The sequence below is a fragment of the Neopsephotus bourkii genome, unplaced genomic scaffold (genome assembly GCF_033783945.1).
Source record: "Neopsephotus bourkii isolate Nb327-2 ecotype Australia unplaced genomic scaffold, CSIRO-AGI_Nbou_v1 NB_1183, whole genome shotgun sequence".
Classification (NCBI taxonomy): domain Eukaryota; kingdom Metazoa; phylum Chordata; class Aves; order Psittaciformes; family Psittacidae; genus Neopsephotus; species Neopsephotus bourkii.
In genome coordinates, this window is record NW_026901668.1 from 2,453,074 (window position 1) to 2,481,048 (window position 27,975).

The 27,975-nt window shown below is 38.6% G+C and overlaps 1 protein-coding gene across 6 annotated transcripts in view; it reads left to right on the plus strand.

The window, feature by feature from the left end:
- The window catches only part of EPS8 (EGFR pathway substrate 8, signaling adaptor), a 139,865-nt gene that overhangs the window by 83,932 nt on the left and 27,958 nt on the right, over positions 1-27,975 (plus strand). For all 6 annotated transcript variants that reach the window (XM_061363915.1, XM_061363921.1, XM_061363916.1 and 3 more), the window contains 10 exons: positions 12,504-12,571; positions 14,445-14,606; positions 14,809-14,958; positions 17,210-17,292; positions 19,183-19,319; positions 21,131-21,204; positions 22,260-22,386; positions 22,746-22,834; positions 25,809-25,883; positions 26,468-26,616. In XM_061363915.1, coding sequence (XP_061219899.1) covers positions 12,504-12,571; positions 14,445-14,606; positions 14,809-14,958; positions 17,210-17,292; positions 19,183-19,319; positions 21,131-21,204; positions 22,260-22,386; positions 22,746-22,834; positions 25,809-25,883; positions 26,468-26,616 — 1,114 coding nt within the window. The remainder of the gene's footprint in view (positions 1-12,503; positions 12,572-14,444; positions 14,607-14,808; positions 14,959-17,209; positions 17,293-19,182; positions 19,320-21,130; positions 21,205-22,259; positions 22,387-22,745; positions 22,835-25,808; positions 25,884-26,467; positions 26,617-27,975) is intronic.

A 27,975-nucleotide genomic window follows, 5' to 3' on the forward strand; every position in this document is an offset into this window, starting at 1 on the left:
AAGTCTCTACACTTTCATGTTAAAATTGGTGTTTAAATATTTATTGTGATGTCATGGTGGAAATATTTTATGCATATAGATCTGAAAGTGTATGTACAGACATGGGTGTGTATGTTAACTAAATTAAAAACCAAACGACTTTATTCCTGATAAAAATGAGTAGGCTAGCTAGAAAATGTTTTTATGCTTTGCTAAGCAGAGAGCTTCCACCTTCTGATCTTTAAGGGAGCAATGTATAAAGCCCTTATCAAAAAAAGTAAGAGTGGTTGTATAGCTAAGATATGTACCAGGAAGAACGCATTCAGGAGTCTCTCTGTGCTGTAGGTTTGATTCATGACCTGTGTCTCTCCCCTGTCTCCCCAGCCTTATCCCCTGCTAGTGGAAAAGGGATTTATAGTATTATTCTTGTTTTACATAAGGACTTAATGGAAATTAGATTTAATGTAATGGATTTGGAGTCCCATTTAGCCTGCTGTTTTCAGCAGGCTTTGTGGGTGTCAAAAACGATGTTCCTTACAAATGCCTAAATGTTGTTGCACTTACCTACTACAAATGCTAGTATTTTTCTTGGCTGTACATGCTACTCTCTAGCCCATAGCCAAATCACTGTGGAGACAAAATGTAGTCATGTTCCTTGCCAGCCAAATTGCATCGTTTCCTGGTCAGACACCTCCACTGTGAACACATCCTGCTGATAGCTGTGCTGGTAATGGAAATAGAAGCAGCAATGAGGCTGAGATTTCTGCTGTGTAAATCTGTGCCTGTTGTTAAATGCTCTTTTGAAAGTCAGTACAACTGTTGAGATTGGAAGAACAAGGTTTTCATTGAGAACCCAGTGCTGTGCAGGACCCCTCATACCTCAGCCTGCTCTCCCTTTTTGCGTCTACCACCTCCTTTGCAGGTTACCAAACTGGAGAGCTCAAAAAGCAGTGGCTAAGAACTTCAACATCCCCAGTTTTCTCTCCTATTTTGGGTGGGTTGATGGCCGGGAGAGACTTCAGAGGCTAGGGAAGTGATGGTAGGATGCTTTGTGGCATTAGAGCAGAGTTAACCTTGCCCTTGGAAGGACACCCTACAGGTCTCAAGTTTGGTTACTCATCCATGACCACATGAGAACTCTGTTCTATCAGTTGCCCTGTTGGGATTTAAACTGCTTCAAAATTCATGAGACTAAAAGGCCACAAAAGAGACTGGAGGTCTCCTAGCTTGGTATCTTCTGAAAAGACAAGTGGTGTGGAAAAAGCTGATGTGGGTTGGTGGCTGAAGGCATTCTGCTAGAATAGTGTGAAGGTCCGCTTCTAGAAAAATCAGCAAAGACAGAAGTAGGAACCATGTGAAACCGTTGTCATTAAAGATGACATTGCACATGATTCACTCTGTGTTTTTTAGTGGTGTGCTACGAAAGTCAGGCACTTGACATAGTTCTAAAGGCAGGAACTGTAACTGAGGAAAATGCTGAAATGATCATCTTAAATGGTGATTTCTGCATCCTGTATAGGTATGCTCAACAAACTGATTGCACGTGTTGGCAGAAATAGTAGGTGGCAACAGAAAACAGAAAGACATGTTGTGGAAAAACTGAGTAGATTATTTCCTTATGAGAGTGTTACACTTTTCCTTTTCATTCTATATCATCATCATCATCATTTTTCAAGCGTACATTGTTTGAACAGTGTGGCAGTAAGTGCCTTAACCATGTCCTTTAAAATCTGGGGTCTTTTAAAGTAATACTGCTCTGAGCTTTTTCATATGAAACATGTGATGGGGTTGTCACATGTCAGTAAAAGATGGGGGCCAGTGAGTAGATTTGAGGTTTGTGATGGTAAACAGCCTTTTACTTCTGAAATGCTTAATTGAATTCAGGTACTAATTGAAAATGCTTACCATATAACTGCTGTGTGGTTGGTCGTGTAAAATGAATTGTTGATCTTGATTCACTGCTGTTGCTGGTAGATACATCAAAAAATTCTAATTATGGATGCCAGGAGCTGAATGAAGTAGAAGGCTTAATTATCCTAGAGCTCTGAGTGAGGATATATTGGCACAACTTTTGGAGAGGAATTTGCACATTTTACTGCTTCTGCTCTGTTTTGAATGCATAAAGAACTGGGCTGTCAGTATTACCAAATGTATGAACCGGAGAAAACAGGAAAACACCTAAAACTTTCTCAAATTCAGGGCATTTTTTAATCTTAGCAACCATATTACCATTCTGCTGCATCCTGCGTGTGTCTTTTCTTCCTTTGTGATGGGAGTGATTTTTGTGCATGTTGTCCCAAAGGGGCAGGAAGCAGTTAAGTGATACTGGAATTATTAATATGTATTAAAAGTGCTTATTATAAAATACTTTATTTATAATTAATAACTGATATATTTTATTTGAAATCCATGATACTGTAGCCTATGAAGCAGATTGAAGGCTCCCTGGCTTTGTTATTATAATTTATATTATGTACATGTATATTAAATGTGGATATTTTATGTAAATACATAAAACTAATTTATTTAATAGATTCGCTTATAATATATTGGAAAATACAGGTCATTTTATGTTAAAAGTAAAATGGACCATGACTTTTTTCTTTGATAAAATGTGACAATGTAATGTTAGCAACAAATTTTGTCCATGACAGCTTTCCTTTTTTTGGAAGACTTTTGAATGTCCTTTGGACTAAAACACCTTTTGATGGGTGCCAACAAGTGAAGGTGATACATGGGCTCAGAAATGACCACCTGATCTTGAGCTACATTTCTTCCGAGTAAAGACTAAAAAAATATAATAGCTAATAGTATTGTGTGTATATATATATTTATATGTGTGCACGTGTACACACAGACACACAAACCTCTGTGTCATGGCATGAAGTTTATCTTTTGATTCCCTTTGCTAAGGTGATGGATGACTGTTCAGTTACTTCAGAGATCAGGCAGAAGGTTAGCCACAGTGCCAGTGGGAAAGGAGGCAGGGGTTTTATTGGTGTTACAGACAGTTCAGTTAAAAACTAGACTGGAGCATAACTATCTCTGATGTGGTTAGCTGATAACAAAAGCTTCCCTGAAACTGCCTTTCTTTTTCCTGTGTCAAACAATATTTCTTGGGTTCTTTTTATTCATTTTCTTCCTGAAATGAACTGTTTTCTATTGGCATGATAAATCTCTCACTGAGGTGGAAAGGAAGACACCCTCTGCGCATTCTTATGGGGTTTATTTCATCATTTACTTCCTGGGCTTTCTGTCTGAAATTGGTTGTGGCTTGCACTGTTATCTGTTGTTCTAGCGTTGGCTTCTCCATCTGTCTTCTGCAGCTCTGGTTTTGGGGAGACACGCAGCATCCGTCAGTGCCAATAGCTGGGGGATTGCCAGCGAGTGACACAGTGTAGAGCAGTCCCATTCCTGAGGAGCAGTAAGCTAGTGGTTCACTCCAAACTGTTGGATTATTGTATGGTGTAGAATTGCTAAAATTGTCTTCACGCTGCATCAGAAAGGACTAAGTGTTTCAAGCATTGTGTTTATATTCTCATGGCTATGATTAGGTGCTAGCAGTGAAATTGCTTGTGTATTTTTGCATTGGTCAAATACTTCATTCAGAAGAACTGCAGTGTAATAAATTCAAGGAAACCACAAGCAAATCATAGACTAAGTAAAGGAGTCCATTAAAAGAAGCCATCCATGTAACAAGCTTCTATTATTTGATACTCGGATTAAATTGACAGCTGGCTCCCAAACAGTACACTTTCTTTGACAGCTGGTTCCCACATAGCCATCGGGGAGAAGCTTGTGGTATAAATCTCTGAAAGTGATAGTGTTTGCTCCTCTGAAAATGCCATTTGTTTTGAACTTAAGTTTTGACCTTTCTCCCTGGTTGTGTAAGTAATGTCTCCTGCACTTTGCTCTCAGTTGAGGGCTGAGTTTTTCAAGCTGCTGCAATACACCTTTAAAGGGGTGTCAGCAATCAGTCCAATGCAAACCACAAATACATGGTAGTAAACTGAGTATTGGGCTTTTCTGCTTGATTATATGTGGTAATAATTTGTACTGTTACTCCAGGATTCTTAGGACAGCTTGTGAAGGAGACTTGTAATCCATGTCCACATGGATTGCCATCGGATTTCAGAGCTTTATGTATGCTGTATAGACATTTTTCAATTTGGCTATGGAAGGAGAAAATAGGATCCACCATTACCTTTCTTTGTGCTATTATAACTGTAGCACTGAGAACATTTATTACATCTGGCCTATACAATTATTTGTAATACATTGGTGGGAGCCTATGCATCGAGATTCCTGACTTCTGTTTTAGGGTTTTAGGAACTGAAAATTTGTTGTACTTAAAGGTATCGTAGCCCTAACCAGCACCATTGTTCCTCAGGTCATCTTTTAAGACCCAGCCTGAGATTTTTATTATTTTTTTTTTCTTCTGGAAGAATTTTCCCTAGCTAAATAAATAATTGCATTTCTCCTCCTGTGATACATTTCTCTATGTAGTCTCCTGGACAGTGGCAGACACAGGCTACAGTAGAGTTCATTAAGCAGCTTTCTAATTTGCCAAAATCCTGCACTCTCTTCCGGTCGGAGAGATGGGACTCTAACTTTTTCCAGTTCTATTCATAGCTCTGCCTCAATAGACCTTGGGCAATGCTGGTGGTTTGTTGTTTTGTTGTGGTTTTTTTTTTTCCAGAAACTGTTGAATAATTAACCTTTCCGAATGGTCCTTCACAGAAAGAACTGGGGAGAGCACGTAGTGTAGTGAAGGCAAGGAAGAAAATGAGCGAAGGCAACCTTGAGACCTATTTATCTGTGTCAGATACCGTTCAGTAGTATTTTTGAGTTGGCTAAAAGTCTTTGTCTTTCTGAAGTTTTGGATGCTTCCAAATAGAGTACAAAATCAGTACCCTTAAACATCTTTTTAAAACCAGAAATATGGTCCACTCCTGATGATTGGTGAATTCAATAATAAGTTCACAAAGACACAAATAGCAATAGCATATCAGACAGTGGGAAGAGTATTAGTTTCTGCGGATCAATGTTCCTGTTCCTTTGAAAGGTTTAGTAGCTAGTAGATCTTACAGTCAGAACCTATCAGTGAAATGCTGTGCTGCTTTTAGGTTTATTGCCTTGCATTGTGAGAGATTTTATTTTGCTCAAATTCCTCTGGGTTGCATTTACTATAGATGCGATGAAGAATTTAACTTAAGTGCCTTGTACCATGATCCTTTTTTATTTTCATTTTTTTTTCCTTTATCAGAAGGAAAATACGTGAGGTAAATTGTGTGAAGTGTATCAGCAGGGTTTGCACTAACTGCGGTATTAATCCTGCACTGTATTTTATGTGTTGGATGTAAGAGCTGCAGTAAATAAAGAGAAAAAACCCCAATAATTTTGATAGCTGTATTCATTTTTTGATAGTTTTATAAATCCTGTCTGGATATCTCTGTTGCAGAATTTCACTCTAACTTCAATAACTCTCTTCATGCATGAAGGGACCCATGAGAGGCTGAGGTTGATTGGAAGGATTAGGAGAGTGAAATGGAGCATACAGAATTACATGGAGATTTTTTTTTTTCCAGTGTAGGGGTAGACCCCAGGCAGCAGCTAACGACCTACCCAGTTGTTTGTTCATTCCCCCTGACTCTGCCCTACAGCAGGATAGGGGAGAGAATCAGAAGAGCAAAAGCAAGAAAAAGTGATGGATCAAGATAAAGACATAGCAAATGAAGGAAAGAGGAAGGAAGAAAAAACCCCAAATAACACAATCACTCACCACCTTCTATAAGCAGACCAGTGCCTGGACAGTCTCTGAGCAAGACTACCTGCCAGTTTTATTGCCAAGCATGATACTACACAATATGGAATATCCCTGTGGCCAGTTGGGATCAGCTGTCCCAGCTATGCTCTGCCCCAGTCTCTTGTGCACCCCCAACCTGCTCACTGGGATAGCAGAGTGAGAAATAGAGAAGGCCTTGACAATGTTCAACAAGAACTAAAACATCCCTGTGTTATCAACACTGTTTTGGTCACAAATCACGTACCATACTGTGAAGAAAATAAGTTCCATCCTAGCCAGACCTAGTACGTTCAGTAAGTCTGCAAATTCTGTTCCTCATTTTCAGTAGTAGGGTATGAATTACTTGCATTTGAAGATTGTATTAAGTCAAGAGACATTTTAGAGTTTCTGTAAAAGCAGTCAGATTAGTATTGATGAATAGTAATCAACCACTTTGCTATGTGAAAGAGTTGAGGAGATAGAAGTTACATTTCCAGAAGAATAACAATAGGCAGCTAGGAAAGAAATAAAATAAGGAGCTATATATGAATTAAAAAGACTGTGAGTATTATGCTGAGGTATATCTGACTTGGAAATGTGGAGGTACTGTAGGAAGAAGCATCAGACTGTTGTGTCATCAGGGTAGAGAAGGATGCAGAGCAGATATGCAGGCTTGTCTCAATTTTTCTTCTTTCTTTATGTTATGTTCATGTTATCATGGGGGACTTTATTACAACTTATGCCAGGCAGCCAGGAAAACCATCTCTCGGGGAGCCTTGGTGACTACCAACTGGGTTGACCCTGTGCAAGTGTTCTGGTTTCAGCTGTAACAGTTATTTTTTTCTCCTTAGTAGCTGGTGCAGTGCTGTGTTTTGACTTTAAGTCTGAGAACAGTGTTGATAACACACCAATGTTTTAGTTATTGTTAAGTAGTGCTTACCCTGATCAAGGACTTCTCAGTCTCTGATGCTCTGCCAGTGAGGAGGAGGAGGAAGCAGAGACAGGACACCTGACCAAAACTAGCCAAAGAGGTATTCCATACCACAGCACATCATGCCCAGGATATAAATTGAGGGGAGTTATCGAGGAGGGGCAGATCGCTGCTTGAATCAGGCTGGGTCTTGGTCATCAGGTCGTGAGCAATTGTATTGTGTATCACTTGTATTTATTGTTCTTTTTCCTTTTCCCATTTTCATAGAATCATAGAATAGTTAGGGTTGGAAAGGACCTTAAGATCATCAAGTTCCAACCCCCCTGCCATGGGCAGGGACACCTCGCTCTAAACCATATCACCCAAGGCCTTATCCAACCTGGCCTTGAACACTGCCAGGGATGGAGCATTCACAACCTCCCTGGGCAACCTATTCCAGTGCCTCACCACCCTAGCAGGAAAGAATTTCCTCCTTATATCCAATCTAAACTTCCCCTGTTTAAGTTTTAGCCCGTTACCCCTTGTCCCATCACTACAGTCCCTAATGAAGAGTCCATCCCAACATCCCTATAGGCCCCCTTCAGATACTGGAAGGCTGCTATGGTCTCCATGCAGCCTTCTCCAGGCTGAACAGCCCCAACTTTCTCAGCCTGTCTTCATACAGGAGGTGCTCCAGTCCCCTGATCATTCTCGTGGCCCTCCTCTGGACTTGTTCCAACAGTTCCATGTCCTTTTTATGTTGAGGACACCAGAACTGTGCACAATACTCCAGGTGAGGTCTCACGAGAGCAGAATAAAGGGGCAGGATGACCTCCTTCGACCTGCTGGTCATGCTCCTTTTGATGCAGCCCAGGATACGGTTGACTTTCTGGGCTGCAAGCACACACTGAAGCTGGCTCATGTTCATTTTCTCATCAACCAACACCCCCAAGTCCTTTTCCGCAGGGCTGCTCTGAATCTCTTTTCTGCCCAACCTGTAGCTGTGCCTGGGATTGTTCCGACCCAGATGTAGGACCTTGCACTTGGCATGGTTAAACTTCATGAGGCTGGCATCAGCCCACCTCACAAGCATGTCAAGGTCCCTCTGGATGGCATTCCTTCCCTCCAGCGTATCAACCGAACCACACAGCTTGGTGTCATCGGCAAACTTGCTGAGGGAGCACTCAATCCCACTGTCCATGGCACCGACAAAGATGTTAAACAAGACCAGTCTCAACACTGATCCCTGACAGACACCACTCGTTACTGGTCTCCAGCAGGACATTGAGCCATTGACCACAACTCTTTGTGTGCGGCCATCCAGCCAGTTTTTTATCCACTGAATGGTCCATCCATCAAATTGATGTCTCTCCAATTTAGAGACAAGGATGTTGTGTAGGACAGTGTTGAACGCTTTACACAAATCCAGGTAGATGACGTCAACTGCTGTACCCCTGTCCATCAGTTCTGTAGCCCCATCATAGAAGGCCACCAAATTGGTCAGGCAGGATTTCCCCTTAGTGAAGCCATGCTGGTTGTCACCAAGCACCTTGTTGATTTTCATGTGCCTTAGCATGCCTTCCAGGAGAATCTGCTCCAAGATTTTGCCAGGCACAGAGGTGAGACTGACTGGTCTGTAATTCCCTGGGTCATCCATTTTCCCCTTCTTGAAAATGGGGGTTATATTTCCCTTTTTCCAGTCATCAGGAACTTCACCTGACTGCCATGATTTTTCAAACATGATGGCCAGTGGCTTAGCAACTTCATTTGCCAGCTCCTCCAGGACCCGTTGATTGATCTCATCAGGACCCATGGACTTGTGCGCGTTCAGATTTTTAAGATGGTCTTGAGTTTCATATTCTCTCCCCTTGTTATTTCCCTTATCATTATCATTATTAGTGGTAGCAGTAGTACTATATTGTACTTTAGTTATTAATCTGTTCTAATCTCAACACATGGGGTTTACATTCCTTTGACTCTCCTCCCCATCCTCCTCAGAGGGAGGGAAGGGAGGCTGAGCGAACAGTTGCGTAGTGCTGAATTACCAGCTGGGGTTAAGCCACAACAACAGGAAAGTAGACCCACTTTCTAACTATTAAATTGTAAAAGAGTTGAAAAACAAATGTTGAAGAAAAAACATTCGAGAAGCAGTGAAATAATTTTGCTTTATGCTAAGGTACTTACTAGACGATGCATTTTGAAGGGTAATTCCAGGATGGAGCAGTTGCCTATAGTATCTACCACTACCAGTGTTTACAACATTAGTAGCTGCTGTAGACTATTTCTTAGCTCATCCAGAATTACATTATTACTGCTTAGTGGTGCAGTAACTTTTAAGAACCTGTGAGGTACCATCTCTCTTTTTGATTTTGTCTGTAACTGCAACAAGACTTGGAAGCCTCCCCAGTTTTAGTTTGCATGCTTCAGTATGCAGAGTTTAGATTGCATTACTTCCTTGGACTCCCAGAAAATGGAGTGTCCTAGTCTGCATAAGTGACATACATTATCAGCTGCTTTTGTTTGAAGAGCCTATAGGATAACAGAAAACAATGGTCAATGCCCCAGGCCCATTAGAGTTCAAGAGGCATTTAGAGAATGTGCTGACAGCATGCTTTAACTTATGATCAGCACTGAAGTTGTCAGACAGTTGTACTAGATAGTTATAGGTCCCTTCCAACTGAAATATTCTATTCTAACCTATAACTTTGATCTCCATCAGGTTCTAATTATCGTTCTACCTGCATTGAAGAAATAAATAGGTAAATAGGAATTGTTGCTGAACTCAGTATGGACTGTTCTTGTAGTGACCATACTTTTTGGTTATTAACACAAATATGGATTGACTTTTGCCAATTGAAAATTATATTTTCAGTTCTTGTTACTATTTAAATTCTTGTTACTATTCTGGTGCAATTAAGAACGCAGAACTTGAGGGGTTTTCCTTGGGTCTCTAGTACAGGCAACCACTGATTTTATTAGCATTCAGAAAGCTCTATTTCTTATATAAACACTATTGTTCTCAACATGACAGTGTGCTGAAAACCTTTCTGTCGTGTCGCTTGTAAGTGTTGGGCTGCCCTGTGGAAGAGGATATGTTAATTAGTACTACTAGTGTTTTGTATATCCTAGCTTAACACACGATATATGTGAAGCAGAGCAGGGAGTCTCTTGCAAAACTTACTTTGTGCTTCTTAAATCCTTTGGAGCCTCTACATATGCCAGAATTCATTTATTTAAAACAATTCTATCTGTTTTTATTTGTAGAATTTATAAGTCTTTCAGGGTACATAAAATTTCTTATTTTTGTTATTTTGATATAATTAAAAACTGTTCACCTGAAAGAAGATAATAATAGTCAAAACTGAGTATTTGATGCATTAAATTTAATTAATTAATTTAATTAAATCAAGTGACTTTTTTTTACACCATACAGTCTTTCTTCCTGGACAGCATTTAACCATCTTTTGCAGTCTATAACGGAAGACTGTTAACTGATCCCTTTGGAGATGCAAATAATTCTATGGGATTAAACTAGATACTGCTTTCTAATTCCCTTGTTTTGTTAGGAACAGATGGACTTTACTTCTTCAGATCATCATCCAAACAAAAAAAGAAAGGTAGCAAATCAGACAGTACTGCTTTAATGCTGTACTGGGGTGTGCATGCATGTGTGTGTCGTGTTTAAAAGGAAAATCAATCAAATAAGTACTTAAGTAAAATGCTGCAAAAGCAGAAATACTTTTACAGGAACAGGATGGTTCTGTTGCATGAGCAGTGTTATTTCTTCATCAGAGGGGGGCTTCAAGCCAAGTGAGTTATTTCAGAACCTGTGGGGTCTGTCATGAAAATCGCCAAGAACTGGAGAGATAATGATGTGATTATAAAAGGTGGCATGTACACAAGTGTCACAAGTGACATCTGAAAATGAGGGCACTGCTGTCTTTGTCATCACTTGAAATTCCTGGATGGAGGAACCCTGGTCACGGAAGAGACACTGTATCTCTTATGTGTCCTCACTGCAGATCTCTGTATGTCACATGTTGTATGATCATGTTACGTGCATGTTGTATGATCAGGTGCTTGGTAGAAGTTAGCATTTTATTTTGCAAAAAAGTTACTTAGCAGTCCTATCAACAGAATCACTCATTTTTATTTTTCCTCCAAGTATGATGAAATTGATATATTTTCTATGTATGGCAGGTATTTTCCTTTGAATAAAATCATACCGCCTATTTCATAGAATCGTAGAATAGTTAGGGTTGGAAAGGACCTTAAGATCATCAAGTTTCAACTCCCTGCCATGGGCAGGACACCTCATGCTAAACCATGCCACCCAAGGCTCTGTCCAGCCTGGCCTTAAACACTGCCAGGAGTGGAGCATTCACAACCTCCCTGGGCAACCCAGGTGCCTCACTATACCCTTACAGTAAAGAAATTCTTCCTTATATCCAATCTAAACTTCCCCTGTTTAAGTTTTAACCCATTACCCCTTGTCCCATCACTACAGTCCCTAATGAAGGGTCCCTCCTCAGCATCCTTGTAGGCCCCCTTCATATACTGGAAGGCTGCTATGAGGTCTCCATGCAGCCTTCTCTTCTCCAGGCTGAACAGTCCCAACTTTCTCAGCCTGTCTTCATACAGGAGGTTCTCCAGTCCCCTGATCATCCTTGTGGCCCTCCTCTGGACTTGTTCCAACAGTTCCATGTCCTTTTTATGCTGAGGACACCAGAACTGCGCACAATACTCCAGGTGAGGTCTCATGAGAGCAGAGTAGAGGGGCAGGATCACCTCCTTTGACTTGCTGGTCACACTGTTTTTGATGGAGCTGAGGATATGGTTGGCTTTCACTTGAAGACAAGAAATTGTTATTTCGTGAAATGGAGAGAAAAGAATTGGCTACTTGCAAAGTTTCCTTGGACCTTTCTCGGCCATGTCATGTAGCGACTTTCTTCCTTAGCCAGAGCTCCTGTTGTTCTAGATCAGGCACTTCAGTGGTTATAGTGAAAAAAGAGAAAAACCTTCCAAATGTTGCATTCAGGAATTTTTTTTTGTTTATTTGTTTACATTGGAAGGTTTTCTTCAGTATCCATCTGAATTTGGTATATTGTGGTTTGGGTGTGTGTTGTGTCTTCATCTTGCCTTTTTTTCTTCCCTTCTCTCCTAGTTTAATATTAAATAGATTAATATTAATTTATTGTATAAAATAAAAGGCACATGATGTTTCTGATTTTGCAGCATTGTGTCTTTTTAGCTGCAGATATTTGGTGTGTATTTCCCTCTCTCTGTTTTGTTTGTTTAACTCCTTTCTATGCATATTTCTACATCAGTAATTCATCAACTTGAATATTTTAGGAAAAAATAAAGGATGATTTAGGTCTGGTTCATGTGTGGCTTTGTTGTTTTGTAGGTTTAACAGTATTATATTTCTATTTGAAAATACTTTTGTTTTTAAGTGCATTCACACAAATACAGTAAGCTTGATGCTAGTTGGCATATTGCTACCAAAGTGGCAAGCCAGTGATTTCCGTAATCAGGCTTCCTAATGAAGCGTTTTCAGTCAGAACATTGCTCCCCTCCGGTGTCCTGACTCACTGTGATGAGATAACTGGCTTTTGTTTGCACCCACCGGCTCTCTGTTAATACATTGACGTAAGCATGATCCTTGAGCTGGAATATGTGAAGGTGGAGGGTTTTTTCTGTAAAATACAGAAATTAACAATAACTTGTCTTCTGTTTTCATATATACAACTAGTTATCTCCGAGAAGTATTCAAAACAGCAGGATAAGAAGTTGAATGAATAATTATTCTTTCTTTTTTCCCATCTCTAGAACAAAGGAAGAATTATGCACGAGACAGTGCCAGCAGCATATCTGAAACTTCCCAGTATCATGTAGAGGTGAGACGATGAGTGGAGTTACAGCTTTCAGTTATTTTTGCCTACATGTTTTTTGAGGATGCTTGAAGGCATATGCATCTTCCAAAACATCCTGCCAGCCTGAGGTCGCTTCACATCAGATTACACTGAAATGTCTCAAATTCTGTAGCTTTGCCATAATGAGCTGAAATTTTTATGTAGAAGTATGTAAGCAAAGTTGTGTGTAGTTTGGTGAATGGAGGGGACTTCTCAATGGGATATCAGTTCACCGTGTTATGCTGCCCTGTCTCTGAACCTGGCTTGTTGCAAGCTTGAGGCAGAGCTGTTGGCAAGGGACATTTATTTAAAATGAACACTTCAATCAGTTATAATCAGCAGGGATGACAATATTCAGACAGAGCTGATCATTAACCACTAAAAGCCCAAATTTGTCTACTATGTAGTAGTTAAATATATTGTTCCTGTAAAGATGATTCTCTAGCATGAACTGCAAAGTGTTACTTCCTGTCTTAAGCTGCTTTGCAGAAGTACTGCATACTGCTGTCATATTTTATTCAGGAGTAGATATATTTAAAATATTCAGCAAAGTAATCCTGGGTGCCCATATGTAGCCTGTTCAGCACTTTTGGATGCAGTGCTTCATTCTGTAGTCTTACTTTGGCACAAACTTTCTCCCACTCCCATCAGAGCACTATTATGGGTTAGGCCAAGTCTTGCAGGTAGGTTCTCAGCTCATTTTTATTCCCTGGATTTTAAATTAGATGTAAATTGTGAGATCATATGCAGAAGAGTCTTAATTTCCAAGTGCTTCTATCTTATGATCAGCTTGCAGATGAATAGTTGTGTTGCTTCTAATTCGTTATTTTTCTTCGGTTTCTTCATAATGGTTTTGGTACTGTACTGGCATAAAAATTAGTACTTGTATTTGAAATCTAAGCATTTGCGTGTGAGAAGCCAGTAGACAGTTTGTTTCACTTCTTAATTCTTTGATTATATGCCGCTCCTGTCATTACTAGCTACTGTTATCCTGTAGTAGAAGAAAGTACAATTAATTCTTCTTTGTGGTTTTGGTTTTTTTTTTCAAGTTCTTTAGAATATAAATGTGCAGGCACATATTAAAATTCGTTCAGTTTGAATGAGTGTAAACAGGTCTTCAGTAAGAATGTAAAGCTGTATTTATGCCTGGATAAAATGAAATACTTCTATGGTTTTCTTGCATGGTTGGCATATTGACGGAGGAATTGTCAAAACCATAATGACAGGGTGATGTCTGTGAGGTAGTATCCAATGTCTAGAACATTGAATCTGGAGAATATTCCAAGTTGATGGTGAAAAAAAATAATACACTAAATTTCTGCTGTGATCTGCATAAAAGAAGAGTCTAGCCTGTCCATAAGGTATCTTAGTCAGATGCAAGCCCATCATGATAGCCATTGGCATGCTAGCTGCTAGCTCTGGAAGAGATGAGGGCACTCCCAGTTGGAGTGGTGATGGAGGTACACAGGCAGTGTGTTTCTGGAAAGCTTCTGCTGAGGCTTCCTGGATTCAGCTTGCCAAGAGGGGCAGGTTTTCACTCCTCAAGGAAGCTAATTAAATATTCAGGGTTTAATTCTAGCATTGCTGTGTGAAAGATGTCAGAATATGCCTTCAAGTCTAACCGCTTGCTGTGGTGAGGAAATGACAAATACTGAGTTACAAAGATCAGTTGACTTCAAGTGGCATCATGGGCTAAACAACCTCTTTTACAGCTTATTCGTGGGATCTGTCATATACAAAGGCACTTTTATTCATTAATAATTTGCATTGCTATTTCCTGGCAATTTGAATACTGACACTGCCTAGCAGTGGGGAAAATTACAATTATTTTTTTTTAAATGTACATCCCATTCGCTAGCACTTGACTACCTTTGTTCTGGACCGAAAAGAGGCAATGATTACAGTGGATGATGGAATAAGGAAGCTGAAATTGCTGAATGCCAAAGGCAAAGTGTGGACTCAAGATATGATTCTTCAAGTGGATGACAAAGCTGTCAGTTTGGTGGACTTGGAATCAAAGGTAAGATCTGCGAGTGGCAGTCTCATTTTCAGAGAGAGGGAGAGAAAAAATGGAAACAGGCAGAAAATGATGTAGGTGAGATTCTGTATTTTAATTAGCTTATTATCACTTTCCCTTTTCAACTCCTGCAGCTTTTCTGAGATCAGGACATTGTATAGTAAGGTGGTGTTTTGTGTTTGTTTTTTCTTTTCTCTTGTGGCAGAATGAACTGGAGAATTTTCCTTTAAGCACAATTCAACATTGCCAAGCTGTGATGAATGCATGCAATTACAATTCAATTCTTGCATTAGTATGTAAAGAACCAACCCAAAACAAGCCTGATTTGCATCTTTTCCAATGTGATGAGATTAAGGTAAGATAGTAATGGAGATCTGCTATGACTTACTCAAATAGAGGAAATATTGTGAATTAGCAAGTACAGTGGATAAAATCAAATGAACTGATTCTTAGAAAATAATTGTTGGTTTTTTTTTTTTTACAAATATGCTTTAAGTTTAATACACTTATGTTATCCACTGTACTTGCAGTATGTTAGTAAGTGTAGTACGTTATTGTCTTTGAGGAGAGTAGTCCACTATGCAAGCTGAATCCTTAGTGTGTGTTCAAATATGTTCTTACTGTAAATACTGATTTTTGGGCTTTGTAGCTGTTCTAGGTTTGCAAATGAGTAAATCCATGGAATATGTATATGGTGTGCTGTCATGTTTCTGAAGAAAGTTGTGTGAAATAGTTTGTGTTATCATATATTTGTCTTACAATCTGCAAAGAACTCATCTGAGCCCTTAGTCTTACCCAGTCTTTGCCCTTTTTCTGCTCTTTTTGTCACTGAACAAAAAACCTTCTCCACATTCTCACCTTTCTGCATCTCTGCTCTGCTGGAGTGATAATGAAAAGGAAAATGCTACTTGCAAAACAAGGGACAAAACAAGGAAGGAGATTGTTCGTCTCTGATTAAAATGCTTCCTTCAAGTTTTTTTTTATGTATTTTTTAATGTATTCTGCAACACTTCTTTATTTCCAGGGTTCTAATTTTGATTTCTGTTATTCTATATAATTGGTATGTCTTTAAATTCCGACTGATAATTTCATGGGGATTTTTTAAAATTCCTTTGCAGTAGTTCATATCATTGTCTTGAAACAACAGATTGATAATCACACTATACAGCAGTTTTGAAATCGATATAGGGAGAGTGGTGTGAAGATAATTGGATAATTGTGGATTCGTTGTGCAGAATTTGCTGTTCAGTGAAATCTGTGAAAAGTTCAGGTGGCATTACGTTAAATAATGCAGGGATCCTTTGTGAGCTCTGGTTGAACCCAGCTTCCCAAATTGTAGAGGTGGTCTCTTTCCATCAGACTTTCATCTTTTGAAGTTGTTCCTCTGTGTACAAGTAAAAATGCAGGGCACTTACACACAACTTGGAAGTCCACGATCTCCCTTTTCTTTTGAGGTATTTTTTGAGTCTGTGAGCATACCCTAGGTTTTGTTCCTTACCCTGGAGACTTGGCTGTTTTGGAAGGTCAGGTCTTTCTCCCATGCTTGATTACTACTTTTGATTAGAAGTTACCATGAACCCCAGGAGCCTCTGCAATAGAAAATCAGTCAAAATCAATAATACCTGGGGCAGTCAGTATTTTCTAAACAAAGGAAGTATGCTAAATAATAAATATAGAGTATGATTAATGGAATTCTTCTGGGTTTAAGTTCCTCAAATACCCTTAAGTTTTTTCCTATTAATTCTTTAACCCTAATGTATCCCTTGTCCATAATCTGTAGTGTATTCTGGTTACAGCAGAAGTTACACATTCCTCCCCAAAAAGTTACATACATCTTCACTATGAGGCACAAAGGAAGACGTGGGCCTTGTAGCGTGAGCCAGACACTGACATACTTGGGCTTTGACAGCCTGTGTAGGAAATTAATTTGTCAGCTGAAGACACGTAACAGAATCCTATGAGAAGCTGTGACCTACTTAATGAAAGATCTATTAAACTAATGCCTTAGACATGCATCAAACTTTCACTTGGGAGCCACTTGTGGAGGCAGACTGTGGTTACGGAGAGGCAGGAACCTATGGATGTGCTGAAAAATTCATCTTCTGTTACCCTGAAGAGAAACTGGGGTCTATCGTTATTTCTTAAAGGAAGCTTTGTCACTACCGGTTGCTTCCCTAAACTTTTATGTTGCTACTATCCATAGCAGATATTTTTAATTTTTTTTTAATAGTATGTCTTTCCCCTAAAATACTTGAGAAAAACAAAAATAACTTATGCAGAGGGGAAAAATAGTTTATGTAAGAATGGTGGACTTGAGATAATTACAGCTGTTCAGACAAATTTGGTATCTAGATTACATACTGATCTGGTGATAATGCTTGAAGTTGGAACAGTGACAAAAATACTAACTTGCAAACAATAGCATTGTGTATTCCTTTGTTCTGTGTATATGTAAAAGAATTTACCCCAGAACTTTTAAATAAATGACATTTGATAAAGTAATCTGGAATCTAAAGATGCCCTAAAAAAGTGCATGAGTAGGTACTTATTTCATATATATGGATAGCCTAGCTGATAACTGATGGTTTCTGCTTCTGTCTCTTTAGGCTACCTTTATACATGAAGATATTGAAAGTGCAATCAGTGACAGCAAAAGTGGGAAACAAAAGAAGAGGCTTGAAACATTGAGGTAAAAACCTAACTTCTTGTTGGTATATGGGTTTATCAAATAGTGTTACAGCATTCAGAAGCTCTTCAAGTCTGCCTTCTCTCTTTTGCTAGTTGAAAATGTACTTCCAAAACCATCTGTAGAAACCTTGCTTTAATAATTATCTATGCTTTTTCAATTCATAGCATCGCTTTTACCTTTCCTGATTCTACCTTAGTGATGGGAATAGCTGACATCAATGCCAGACGCCAGAGAATAGCATTGCGTGTCTCAATTCTGCATATGGGTCAAGCAGTTCAAATTTAAATGAAAAATGAATGTTTCATAACTCCAAATAAATAAAATTATGTTAAAAGGGTTTTGGATCTAAAGATTCTAAATGAAACAGCAACTGTAGGTGGAATAAGCTTCCTGTCTGCCTGTTCAGTGATGCTGAAGACTTCTTGTTTCCCCGGTAGTGAAAGCTTCTCTGCCAGCTGGAAAATGTGGAGGAAAAAGTGGCTGTTGGGTTCAGAGAAGAGTAATACAGAAATGAAAGGTAGCCGACAGAGGCATAAAAACAAGGGCATAGGTATATTAGATACTGAATGGCAATGGTGGTAGTTTGTTGAAAAGTTAGTATGTAACTACTCTCAATAACAGTGTTATGGTTCAGATAGAGAAGTCTTTGCTGGACAACAATTATTAAGTAGAAATGTCACCATTACATGATATGAGTTTGTAACAGTCTTAGCTACTTGTTAAGTTCTGAAAATTTATGACATTTTCCCAGATTAAAGGACACTGCTATAAAAGCAAAACAAAACCAGGACTGTGTTTAACTTTATCTGAGGATTTAAAATTAAATGGGTAGCCTTTACTGTTTGTGGGACTAACAAACAAGTATAAGCACAAAGAGGCAGTCCAGGACCCAAACACATTGGATGTTCAGGGAAACTAATGAGATATAATTTGGAAAATTATGTAGGTCAGTACATCTGATGGAAAAATAATCCGACATATCAGTCTCTGAGGGCTTATGAAGTGAAGAGGTCATGAGTGCTTAACGCTGGTTACTTCTTGTTTTGTCATGTACATGCTGGCATTGGGAGGAAGGATAGGTGAGGGAAATATTTCATTGTTCAGTGTTCAAAGACCAGATAACAGTTGACATTTTGTGTTGTTGAGTGTGGTGGGATTATAAAAAGATGAATTTAAGGTGAAGATCTTGCTTTTGCGTAAGGGCATGGGGAAGGGATGGGATGTGTGTGTGTACAGCAGGAGTTGTTGGGATTTTTTTTGTTTGTTGGTACCAAGCTGAAGATTGACTTCAAAGACCTCTTTCCTTATGGTATTTAAAAACTACACTAGGAACTGGAAAACTGCAGATGGGAACACTGATACATTTGTATCAAGACAGGCTGTAAAAAGGAAAATCAGCCAGTAAATTGAATTGGTTTTGTTGGTAGGGTTTTGAGAAACAGGTGGTTGACAACCTATCAAACTTAGGGAATAGATGCCCAACTTGTGCTTGCTGAAAGGTAGCTTCTAATGAAAACTATCACACAAAATGGAAGTCCAGCCAGTAGACTGCATATGGTGATAAAAATACTCTCTACTAAACCCAGGCCACTGAAATTACCTGCGTAAACTGGCAGATCTCTAGATATCATGTTCTCTGGCACTGTTTAGGGATTTCCCATGTGGCCAGGTGCTGAAAAGGTTTGCTAGCCCCATCATGGAGTGGGTTTCCTACTCATGCTTAAGATATTTACACATCATGGTCTTGAGTACTGCTTACTTGGCAAGCCCATACTGTGTTCAATAGTAAAAGAGGTCCTGTGAAATCTCCTTGTCTTCTCTGATTAAGCACAATAAAACAGGATGTTGTTCCTTCACGTGTCACTTGTGGGCTTTCTATTTTTCCTCAAGAATGATATCCAAAGCTGACAGTGCCATCCCACCGCCGCCACAGGCACCTGCCCCTGTGCCACCAGGGACTATCACCCAAGTGGACGTGAGAAGCCGCGTGGCAGCATGGTCTGCATGGGCTGCTGAGCAGGGCGAATGTGAGTATTCCTGAGAGCCCACCACTGCACAGTGCAGTGGCAAATGGTTGTTCTGGGCAGTACGTTCATGTGATGCAAAAATAATTTGGAAAGATCACTTTCATAAAGATTACAGTAATTGAATCCAGATACAGAAATGGCTGTACAAGGTCACCCCTCTGTCTGCACTGAGAGCAGACAGGAATATTCTCCTGGTCTAGTTTGAAATGCCCCAAGCCACCATTGCCTGATCTGGGGAATAAGACCTGACTGTCATAATGTGACTTGTCATTTACTTGCACTTACCCATTTTCTGCATTTCTGTTTGGAGCTGGTTTTACTTATGTTTAGCTGAGTGGGGGTGTGGGCTACCAGTTTTAACCTGGGCTTGTTTGTGAACATAGTAGTAACATTCACAGTAACCAGCACTTTCATAACTCGAGTAATTTAATGATTCTTTCTGAGTAACATAAAGAGTGTAGCTCAGATATTTTTGAAAATTAAAAAATATAATCATGGATTAAAAGGTGACTTGAGATCAGCCTTATTTGATTATTGTAGGTTTATCTTTATAACAGCTTGTATTGCTAAAATAGTTGTTTTTGTTGCTGTTGTTGTTTTGTTTTTTCCTTTCTTTTAAAGCCTTAATCAAGGAATGCTGTAACATTTTTCATGGGTTTGGATTATTTTTGTTTTTGGTGGCGGGGGTTTCTCTGTTTTTTGTTTTGCCACCTCCCTTTTCCCCCTTATGGAAACAATTTTATATGTATCAGATTTCTTTGAAAAAATATGTTCTTTGAAGCAATAAATCTCCTTCTGTAAAATAGACTGTGATCAGGTGAAGTTGAGACCTTTTCTGGGTTGTTTGGTTCTTTTTTTCTGTTGTCTGGTTGTTTTTTGAATAGTAAATACTAAAATTTAAGAATCAGAGTGGAGTCTTTTTGTTGTTTTTGATTGATTAAACTGTATCTCTCAACAAAATACACAGCTATGCAAAGGAAACAACTAAAAATGGTCAGAGAAATCTGTAATGATTTAGTCTATTTAGCTGCAGTGTTATATCTGTCTTGAGTAAAGTCTAGTTTGTTCTTCTGCTTGACTTCTCCCCACTTCAGAAAAAATTCATGAGTTTGTTAAGGGTCTTGCCAGACCACTTGTGGATCTGAGTTCCTGCAGTTCCTTTTATCCCACTTGTGGATCTTTTCTAGAATGTGTTTACTAAAAGCTCACCTGTTAAAAAATGCAATTTAATATTTAGTGTGACTTAAAAATTCAGAACTTATGATTTCTCAGAATGTTAACCCTTGTTGTTTTTCAGTAAAAGTTACTGACTCTGTCCATTGTTACATAGAAATACCAGTTCTATTACTTCATTACCTCCCATTTCTGTGTTGCCAGGCTTTGTACTCCTTTTTGCTAATTATCTTTTACATTAAATTGTCTTTGAAGTCATGGCTACACTCTTAATTGCTTACTTCTGCTGGAGAAGCTTTCAGCATATTTTGCAAAATGGGATGATTTCTCATTATGTTGTATTTATAAACTGCCATCTCTGCTGTAAATTTTTTATTCAGAACCTGTCTAACCACACTTCTGTGGTTAACTTCATTCATTCAGCTAAGCTGACTGGAAACATGCACCTAAGATTCCTGTGAGCCTTTAAAGGATCAGGCTAGATTTTCAGGTTGTGCGGAGTCCTTGCAAAGTGAATGTACAAGCAGTTTTGTCCATCTTTTTCTTACAGTAGTAGGGTTTAAAGCATAAGCTGTATAGGAAGTTTTGATTACTAATGTCATGTATATAGATGTCTTATTTTCTTCTCTTTTCTGCAGTTGAAAAACATAGACAATACCATGATCATGAAGAAACAGCAGAGATGATAGCAGCCAGGATTGACAGAGATGTTGTAAGTGAGAAACTACAAGTGATATTGCTTAATGTTTCTGAAATTTTGCAGCTCTGCTTTATGGGAAGCCTTTTTCCACATGAGGAATTCAGTTCTGCAGGAAAGCTTTCCAGGAAACCTACGTTTGGGTGGTAGACCTAAAAGTGAATAGGTGGTAGTTCTTTCTCTTACTTTTTTTTCCCTTAAAAAAGGGGGGGGGGGGACGAACGACGACACGACTGAATGTTGATATACAATTTTCTGCTACGAAGAACTAGAAATACAAATAGTAATTTTGTCTGGTAGACCAAATTCAGCAAACTTTGTAGGGATAAATAATTCCATCACTTTAGTGGGACTTAGACATGTGCCATATCTGGAAAATAGGCAATATGGTCATTTCTGAAGACAGTTGGACCATGTATGTGCATAACCTAAACTTTGCTTGTCTATATGGGCAGGTCCTACAATGTATGCAATATCAAAGATTACCCCGTTTGTCAGTTGTAACTTTCTACTTTTTCACTCTGCCCTCAGCAACATCAGAGGGTTTTGAGAGTACGTTGGGGCCTGCTGAATTGGTGTATGTGTTTTTCCCCAGGGGCTCATTCATTCTCCTCCACTCACTCTTTGAAAGCAATTCTTCAAAGAGCACTTTTCTATAAAACTACACTCTAACATTCAAAAAATAGCTTAATACTTAGTACTAAAGGAGATTATGAAGTTACGCTGTTTAGGAGAAAGCTGTCTCTTCAAATAATTAGGATGTTTTTCATGTGCTGTGAGAGAAAATGTAATGTTTGAACAAGTTGTGTAATTGCAGTCTGAATTTAATAATGTTGTTGCACATATTCTAAAAACTTCCAGTTGCCCAAAATTCTTAAAAATCTGAGATGTAAAATGCTTCACAGGTGTGTAAAGTTAAGAATATAATGAATCTAAATATGAAAAGTTCTAGGATGAACTTCGTTCTGAGGAAGCTGTTGGAAGCTGTGGGAAAGTGTGGTCATTTGAATTTTTGGAGTATTTCTGTTATAGACTTGTGAAGAAACTCTGACTTTTCTTTTCTCCCATAGCAAATTCTGAACCATATTTTGGATGACATTGAGTATTTTGTTACGAAACTTCAGAAAGCTGCTGAGGCTTTTACTGAACTTTCGAAGAGGAAGAAAGCAAAGAAAAGTAAAAAGAAAGGACCTGGAGGTAAGAGTTCTTCTGCACACATTTCTGTTTCTCTAAGGATCATAGAAGTAGCTAGTAAATGTGACCTTTTATGTGGGGTTGTTTTTTTTCACTAATGTAGTAATTTTCTTTTACTTTGAGCACAAAAATATCCTATGCAGTATTTTCTTCAAGGGAAAACTATGAAAATCAGGTGCTTGAAGTTAATAGGGAGTGTTTAATAAGAGATGTGACCACAGAATATGCTCACTGTCATGGTTCTATATTTACAAAATTCTGTAAGTTTCCAAATTCATTACGTATTTATGTATTTATCTATAATATTTGTAGAAGTTATATACCATATACATGGATCTATAAAAATCTAATTTTGTTCACAGAGGGAGTTCTTACTCTCCGTGCAAAACCACCACCTCCAGATGAGTTTGTTGACTGCTTCCAAAAATTCAAGCATGGCTTCAATCTTCTGGTAAGTGACTGCCAGTGAGTCATGCAATAATGTTTTTTTCCTGGGATAGCAGACGTTAAGTGTAACACAATCTTTGTTTTCCCTAATTACTTTGGGTGCTGGTTTTGCTGCATTGGTTTTCCTATGTCTTATTCCACTAGTATGAAGTCAAGAACCAAAATTGTGGTGAAAGGTGGAGAAGAAAAGGAATAATCAGTAACATGACAGATTTTCTTTGTTGTTAATTTTAAGTTGGGTTTTCTTGGAGGTTCCTGCTTTTCCAGAGGGTGTGGATGTTTTATTGTTGATACCCCTAAGAGAGCTGAAGTGTCAACAAGGTCATCTTGTCTTTGGGAATGCATTAATCAAGTTTTCTGCCTTTTGCCTAACTTTCATGGTGCCTTTTCCATGTAGAGAAACCTTATGGGTCTTAAATGCCCTACTGCCTCCAGCCAAGCAGAGGTGGTAATGCCATCCAGGGAATTGTAAGCCTGAATCTGTGTTGTCTTGAGTCTCCACTACTCTTTCAGAAGGAGCAAACCCACAAGCATCCTCTTGAAGAATGCTGATATACCTGGAAATCTAATCTTGTTTGATCCTTGGGTGATGCACAGGAGGGTAGCTCAGCTGATAGTTGACTGGTCTTGGACTTTCACCATTTCCTTCTCCATCCTAGGTTGAACTGAGGCAAGAGCAGGGCTGGCCAACTCTGGGCTAGGTTTTCTTCAAGCTTTGGGATATGGCTCCTCCTCTTCTCTACACAGTGACTAGATGAGCATGTTTCTTTTTCAGCATTCTTGTGTTTCTTCTTTTTCTGGCTCCTTAAAGACTACTACTTGAAATTCATGAAAGGGCTCACAGCTCTGTTGCATGCTTGCCAGCATCACCAGCTGTAGCCTTAATTTAGTTGTTTTGCTGTGCCCAATAAACTCTCTGTGTTTGTTGGTATCATTACATAGGACATTTCTGTCCTCAGAATGCTCCATCTGACAAATTGGTTCTCAACAAGCAGAGATGTGAATTCAGTAGTCTTCTGCTGGCATCTCGTCTTCTGCAAGTGCTATTAAAAGAACGCAGTGAGTGGGACACCTTCAAAGTATTTAGTTTGAGATGCTCTCTTCCAATTGCTGTGGAAGCTGTGCCAATGGGGAAAATCATTCTTGTACTTATTGAGTCAAATCAGGTGTTTTTTTTCTTCCTCTTGGGTAATGTGTTCTGATTGCAGGGCTATAAGAGATACTTAGAAATGTTAAGAACATATAAATTAATGTACATATTATTATTTATATATATAATATATAAATTAAATCCTATATTGAATGCTGTAATTCTGACCTTGAAGGATTGCTGTTTTGGGGGATGAATGTCTTAGAACATGCTGATCTTCTCAATAATAGTGATTGTAGTGTGGTTCTTTTTCCCCCCCATTCTTCCTTCACACCGTGTTCTGCGTTTGAATTAGTTTTTTACCCAGGAACAATATGTGCATCTTTAATCTTCATTTTCTATGCAGGAGAAGAAGCAGTTCTTGTTTCAGTGCTCAGCAGCTTCTAGGACCTGTTTTCTAATGTTGCTCTTGAAGAGCTTTGTGCTGTAACAGTTCTTTACTTCGGCATCATTGCAGGAGCCACAAAAGCCTGAAATTTCACTTTATGTCAGACATGGAGAACTGTATAAAATGAGGACTCTATTTTAAAAATAAAAGGAGTAGCTAGAAGAATAAAATCTTTGCTGGTAAAATGGAAACTATTTTAAAACACAATGCCAGAAGCTTCTAGAAAATGTGTACCATCTGTCAAAAACCCCTTTAGAAAGACCAAAAGTGAGCTATTATGGCTGAAGGACAATGTATAGGAAGCTATTAGAAGTAAAAACACATCCTCCTCCTTTCTTCATTTGGGGGCACATTCTGGAAAACTAGATGTAAAAGCAGATTGAGGATAGCCAAAAGCATTTTGAGGTACTGATGGAAAGATGCAATAAAAACTACTATAACTTTTAAAAATGCATTCTGGTGTGTTTCTTTCTTCTGGAGCCTGGAGGGTGAATGAGTGATCAGTAAATAAAAGAAATCTTCAGAGAAGGTGTATCAGAGAAAGTATATGATTTTTTAGCGTGTATATTTACTTGGAAAAGCTTGATAGTGGACAATATGTTCATGAAAACCATTTTTTGGAGGGGGGCACAAGAGATGATCTGTTTCAAATTGAAGGAATGGTAATAGGTTAAAAAACAGCAGATCAAAAGGCAAGTTACAGGTAGATGACTAGAAACCCTGTTTGAATGGGCATTCAGGTGTTCTGGCAAATGGGGAATGTAGAGTCTACAAATGCTGAAATATCTCGTGATAGCAGATAAAGAAACAGATGAAATTCAATATTGATAGATACAGTAGTCATGGAAAAGTGGGGAAAAATGTAATATATAAAACAAATCAGAACAAAATCTTAGTGTTGCACAGATTCCTGTGAGAATATCATCCTTGTTCAATGGTGATGAATCAAGTAAATGTTAAGAACCATTGGGGGATGGGAGGGGAGAATTAACAAATGTGCTGGTATGTTCCCTAACCTTATTTTGTTCCAAGTGTAATAAAATTGAAGAAGGTACAGGGAAGACAAGAATGCTTGAGATAATTACTTTAGCTTGAAAAAGACCAAAGAGAAGAATAATGTAATAAATCTGTAAATTGTTATGAAAATCACTGGAAAAAAAGTGAGTAGAGGATTGCTTGGTTTTCATTTGGAAAAGAACTACAGAATACTAAAGAAACCGAGAAACCTGGAACCCTTTGTTTTGCCCAGTAGGTGCTAAAGATATACATGGATTCAAAAGCAGTTGGGTGAATGAGCACTTGCACTTAGTGGATATTGCAGACAGACACTGGGTTTAGGAGGACCTCTGGCATGAACAGTGATGACCATTCTTATGTAAAGTATTTATTGTCATTAAAGTTAAATGTCTTCTAAAAGGTATCTTTTTCCCATTCCTTCAGGCCAAATTAAAGTTCCATATCCAGAACCCTAGTGCAGCTGAACTGGTTCATTTTCTCTTTACTCCACTACATATGGTAAGGCTTTAAAATTTTCTCAGTCTTTTCCTTCAGAACTCTTCTATTTATGTGCTCGATATCCTTTTCAGTGCTAACAAGATTGAAATATTTTGTCCCTGAATAATAACTAAAGAAAAATGTATGTATTTAGTGATGAGGTTCTCCTTAAAAAATAATTTATATCCTTTTCTGCATATATGCCTTTTATTAAATATATTTACTTAATTCATCTCTAGCTTTGTGTTACAGTTTGCCATTGTAATGTTTAAGAATAAAATATTGAGATACTTTACATAATGCAGGAGGAGAGTTGAAAGCGTAGCAATATGTCAATTTAATGGAAGTATGTGTAGTTTTGATCAGTAGAGCAAAAATAATATTGCCAAAAACGGGTCTAATTATAAAGTGGTGACCAAACAGAAGTTCTTCTGGAATAAATGGTGTAGTTAAACTGTAGGACATTAAGACACATTGTTAGCTTCTCAGAGTTTTGTGAGGTGGTGTTTTTGCAAGTAATAACATTCCCTAGCAGCACTATAAGTAACTTATATTCCCAGTAACTTCCTCACTGACAATATGTATGTTTTAATACTTGCATTTAGGTGGTACAGACAACAGGAGGTCCAGAGCTTGCTAGTACAGTACTCAGCCCCCTCTTAACAAAAGATACAATAGACTTCCTACGATATACTGTCACCAGTGAGGAAGGACAGTTATGGATGTCATTGGGTGACACATGGACCAAAGCCAGGTGAGAAAAAGCCTTTGTATATTTTAGAGATGGTCTCTCAAATGAGTTTTATTTTGACGCAATCTTAACCGGGTTACCCAACCCCCAGAAACCTCAGTATTAATTTGTTAGGCTTTGGACTCTTCAGAACTGTTCTTTGAAGCTTTTTCAAAGGAGCTCTTTAGCCTCAGTGCGATTTGGGAGTGGTTTGATTTTACGATTTTCAAGGAGGGAGAAAATGCAGACAGAAATTTTGTCCATGGTATCAAGAATTATTTAGGTAAACAGAACACACAAAAGAAAAAGCTTAAATTAGCAAACTGTGTTTTAATTCTTATTTGTGGTAGGTAAGTACATTTGATGATGATTAACTAACTTGGCTGGAAACGTATGATGTATTTTGAATTTATTCATATTTGCTCTTAGATTTCAAATTGGAACATAAACACCTACCAAATGGATTTCTTTAGTTAATTAACTGATTAATTAAAAAGTAGTTGGGTGTTTTGCTGGAAATGAAGGCTGTATGGAAAGCTCTAGAGCATGGAGTGACAAACATTGTCAGAGTAGGGAGAGTGACATAAAGGTCTTTCCCTTCCTTGATGTCACTCTGCTGCAGGACCACAAACATCCAAATTCATCCTTCAGGCTTATTGTTTGGCCTGCTATTACAAAATGAGCTGAAAACAGGAATTGCAGCTCCTTGTGATTGCCAGAGATCTTCCCTAAGCCGAGTGCCATTTGCTTGCCTTTACCTGCTTTAAGCTCTGCTGGCTGCGTAGAAGCTTGTGGTGGGACTGGCAGTAGAAATTGCCTTACACCGTGGAAGCCCTGTGCAGGGAAAATGAATCACTGGGTAAAATAATGGGCCCCTATCTTGGAAAATACCATCATCATTTGTTTAGTCCATCCTGATAAGAAGTTTAATAGAAAGAAAAGTAGCTCATGTTGGGCAGTGAAGAATTAAGTTGGTTGACCTGTGCAAGTGAGAAATTATGGTCTGATTGATCTCTGTACCCAGAGGCACACTGTGGTGTGTTGTGGCTGGAGAAGTAAATGATAAAACTCAAGGGTTACTAACCTAACTCAGGCCTGCTAATGGGCTAGTAGCTGCTGACTGCTCCTGCAACTTGTGTGACTGGCAGCATTTGTTCCTTTAATTCGAAGCAGTGTTAATGAGACTGTTAAAAAACTGTAATGTACATTCCCATTTTTTCTTCCACTGTGAAAATACCATGTGTTATGTATTGTGCAAAGCCAGAGCATGAAAACTGTGGCTTTCGGTATTTTGTATTACAATAGGGAATGTTAATGGAGCTCTGAAAAGTAATACAGTATTTTAAAGAGATCAATCTGGACTATAAAACAGCATATGTGGTG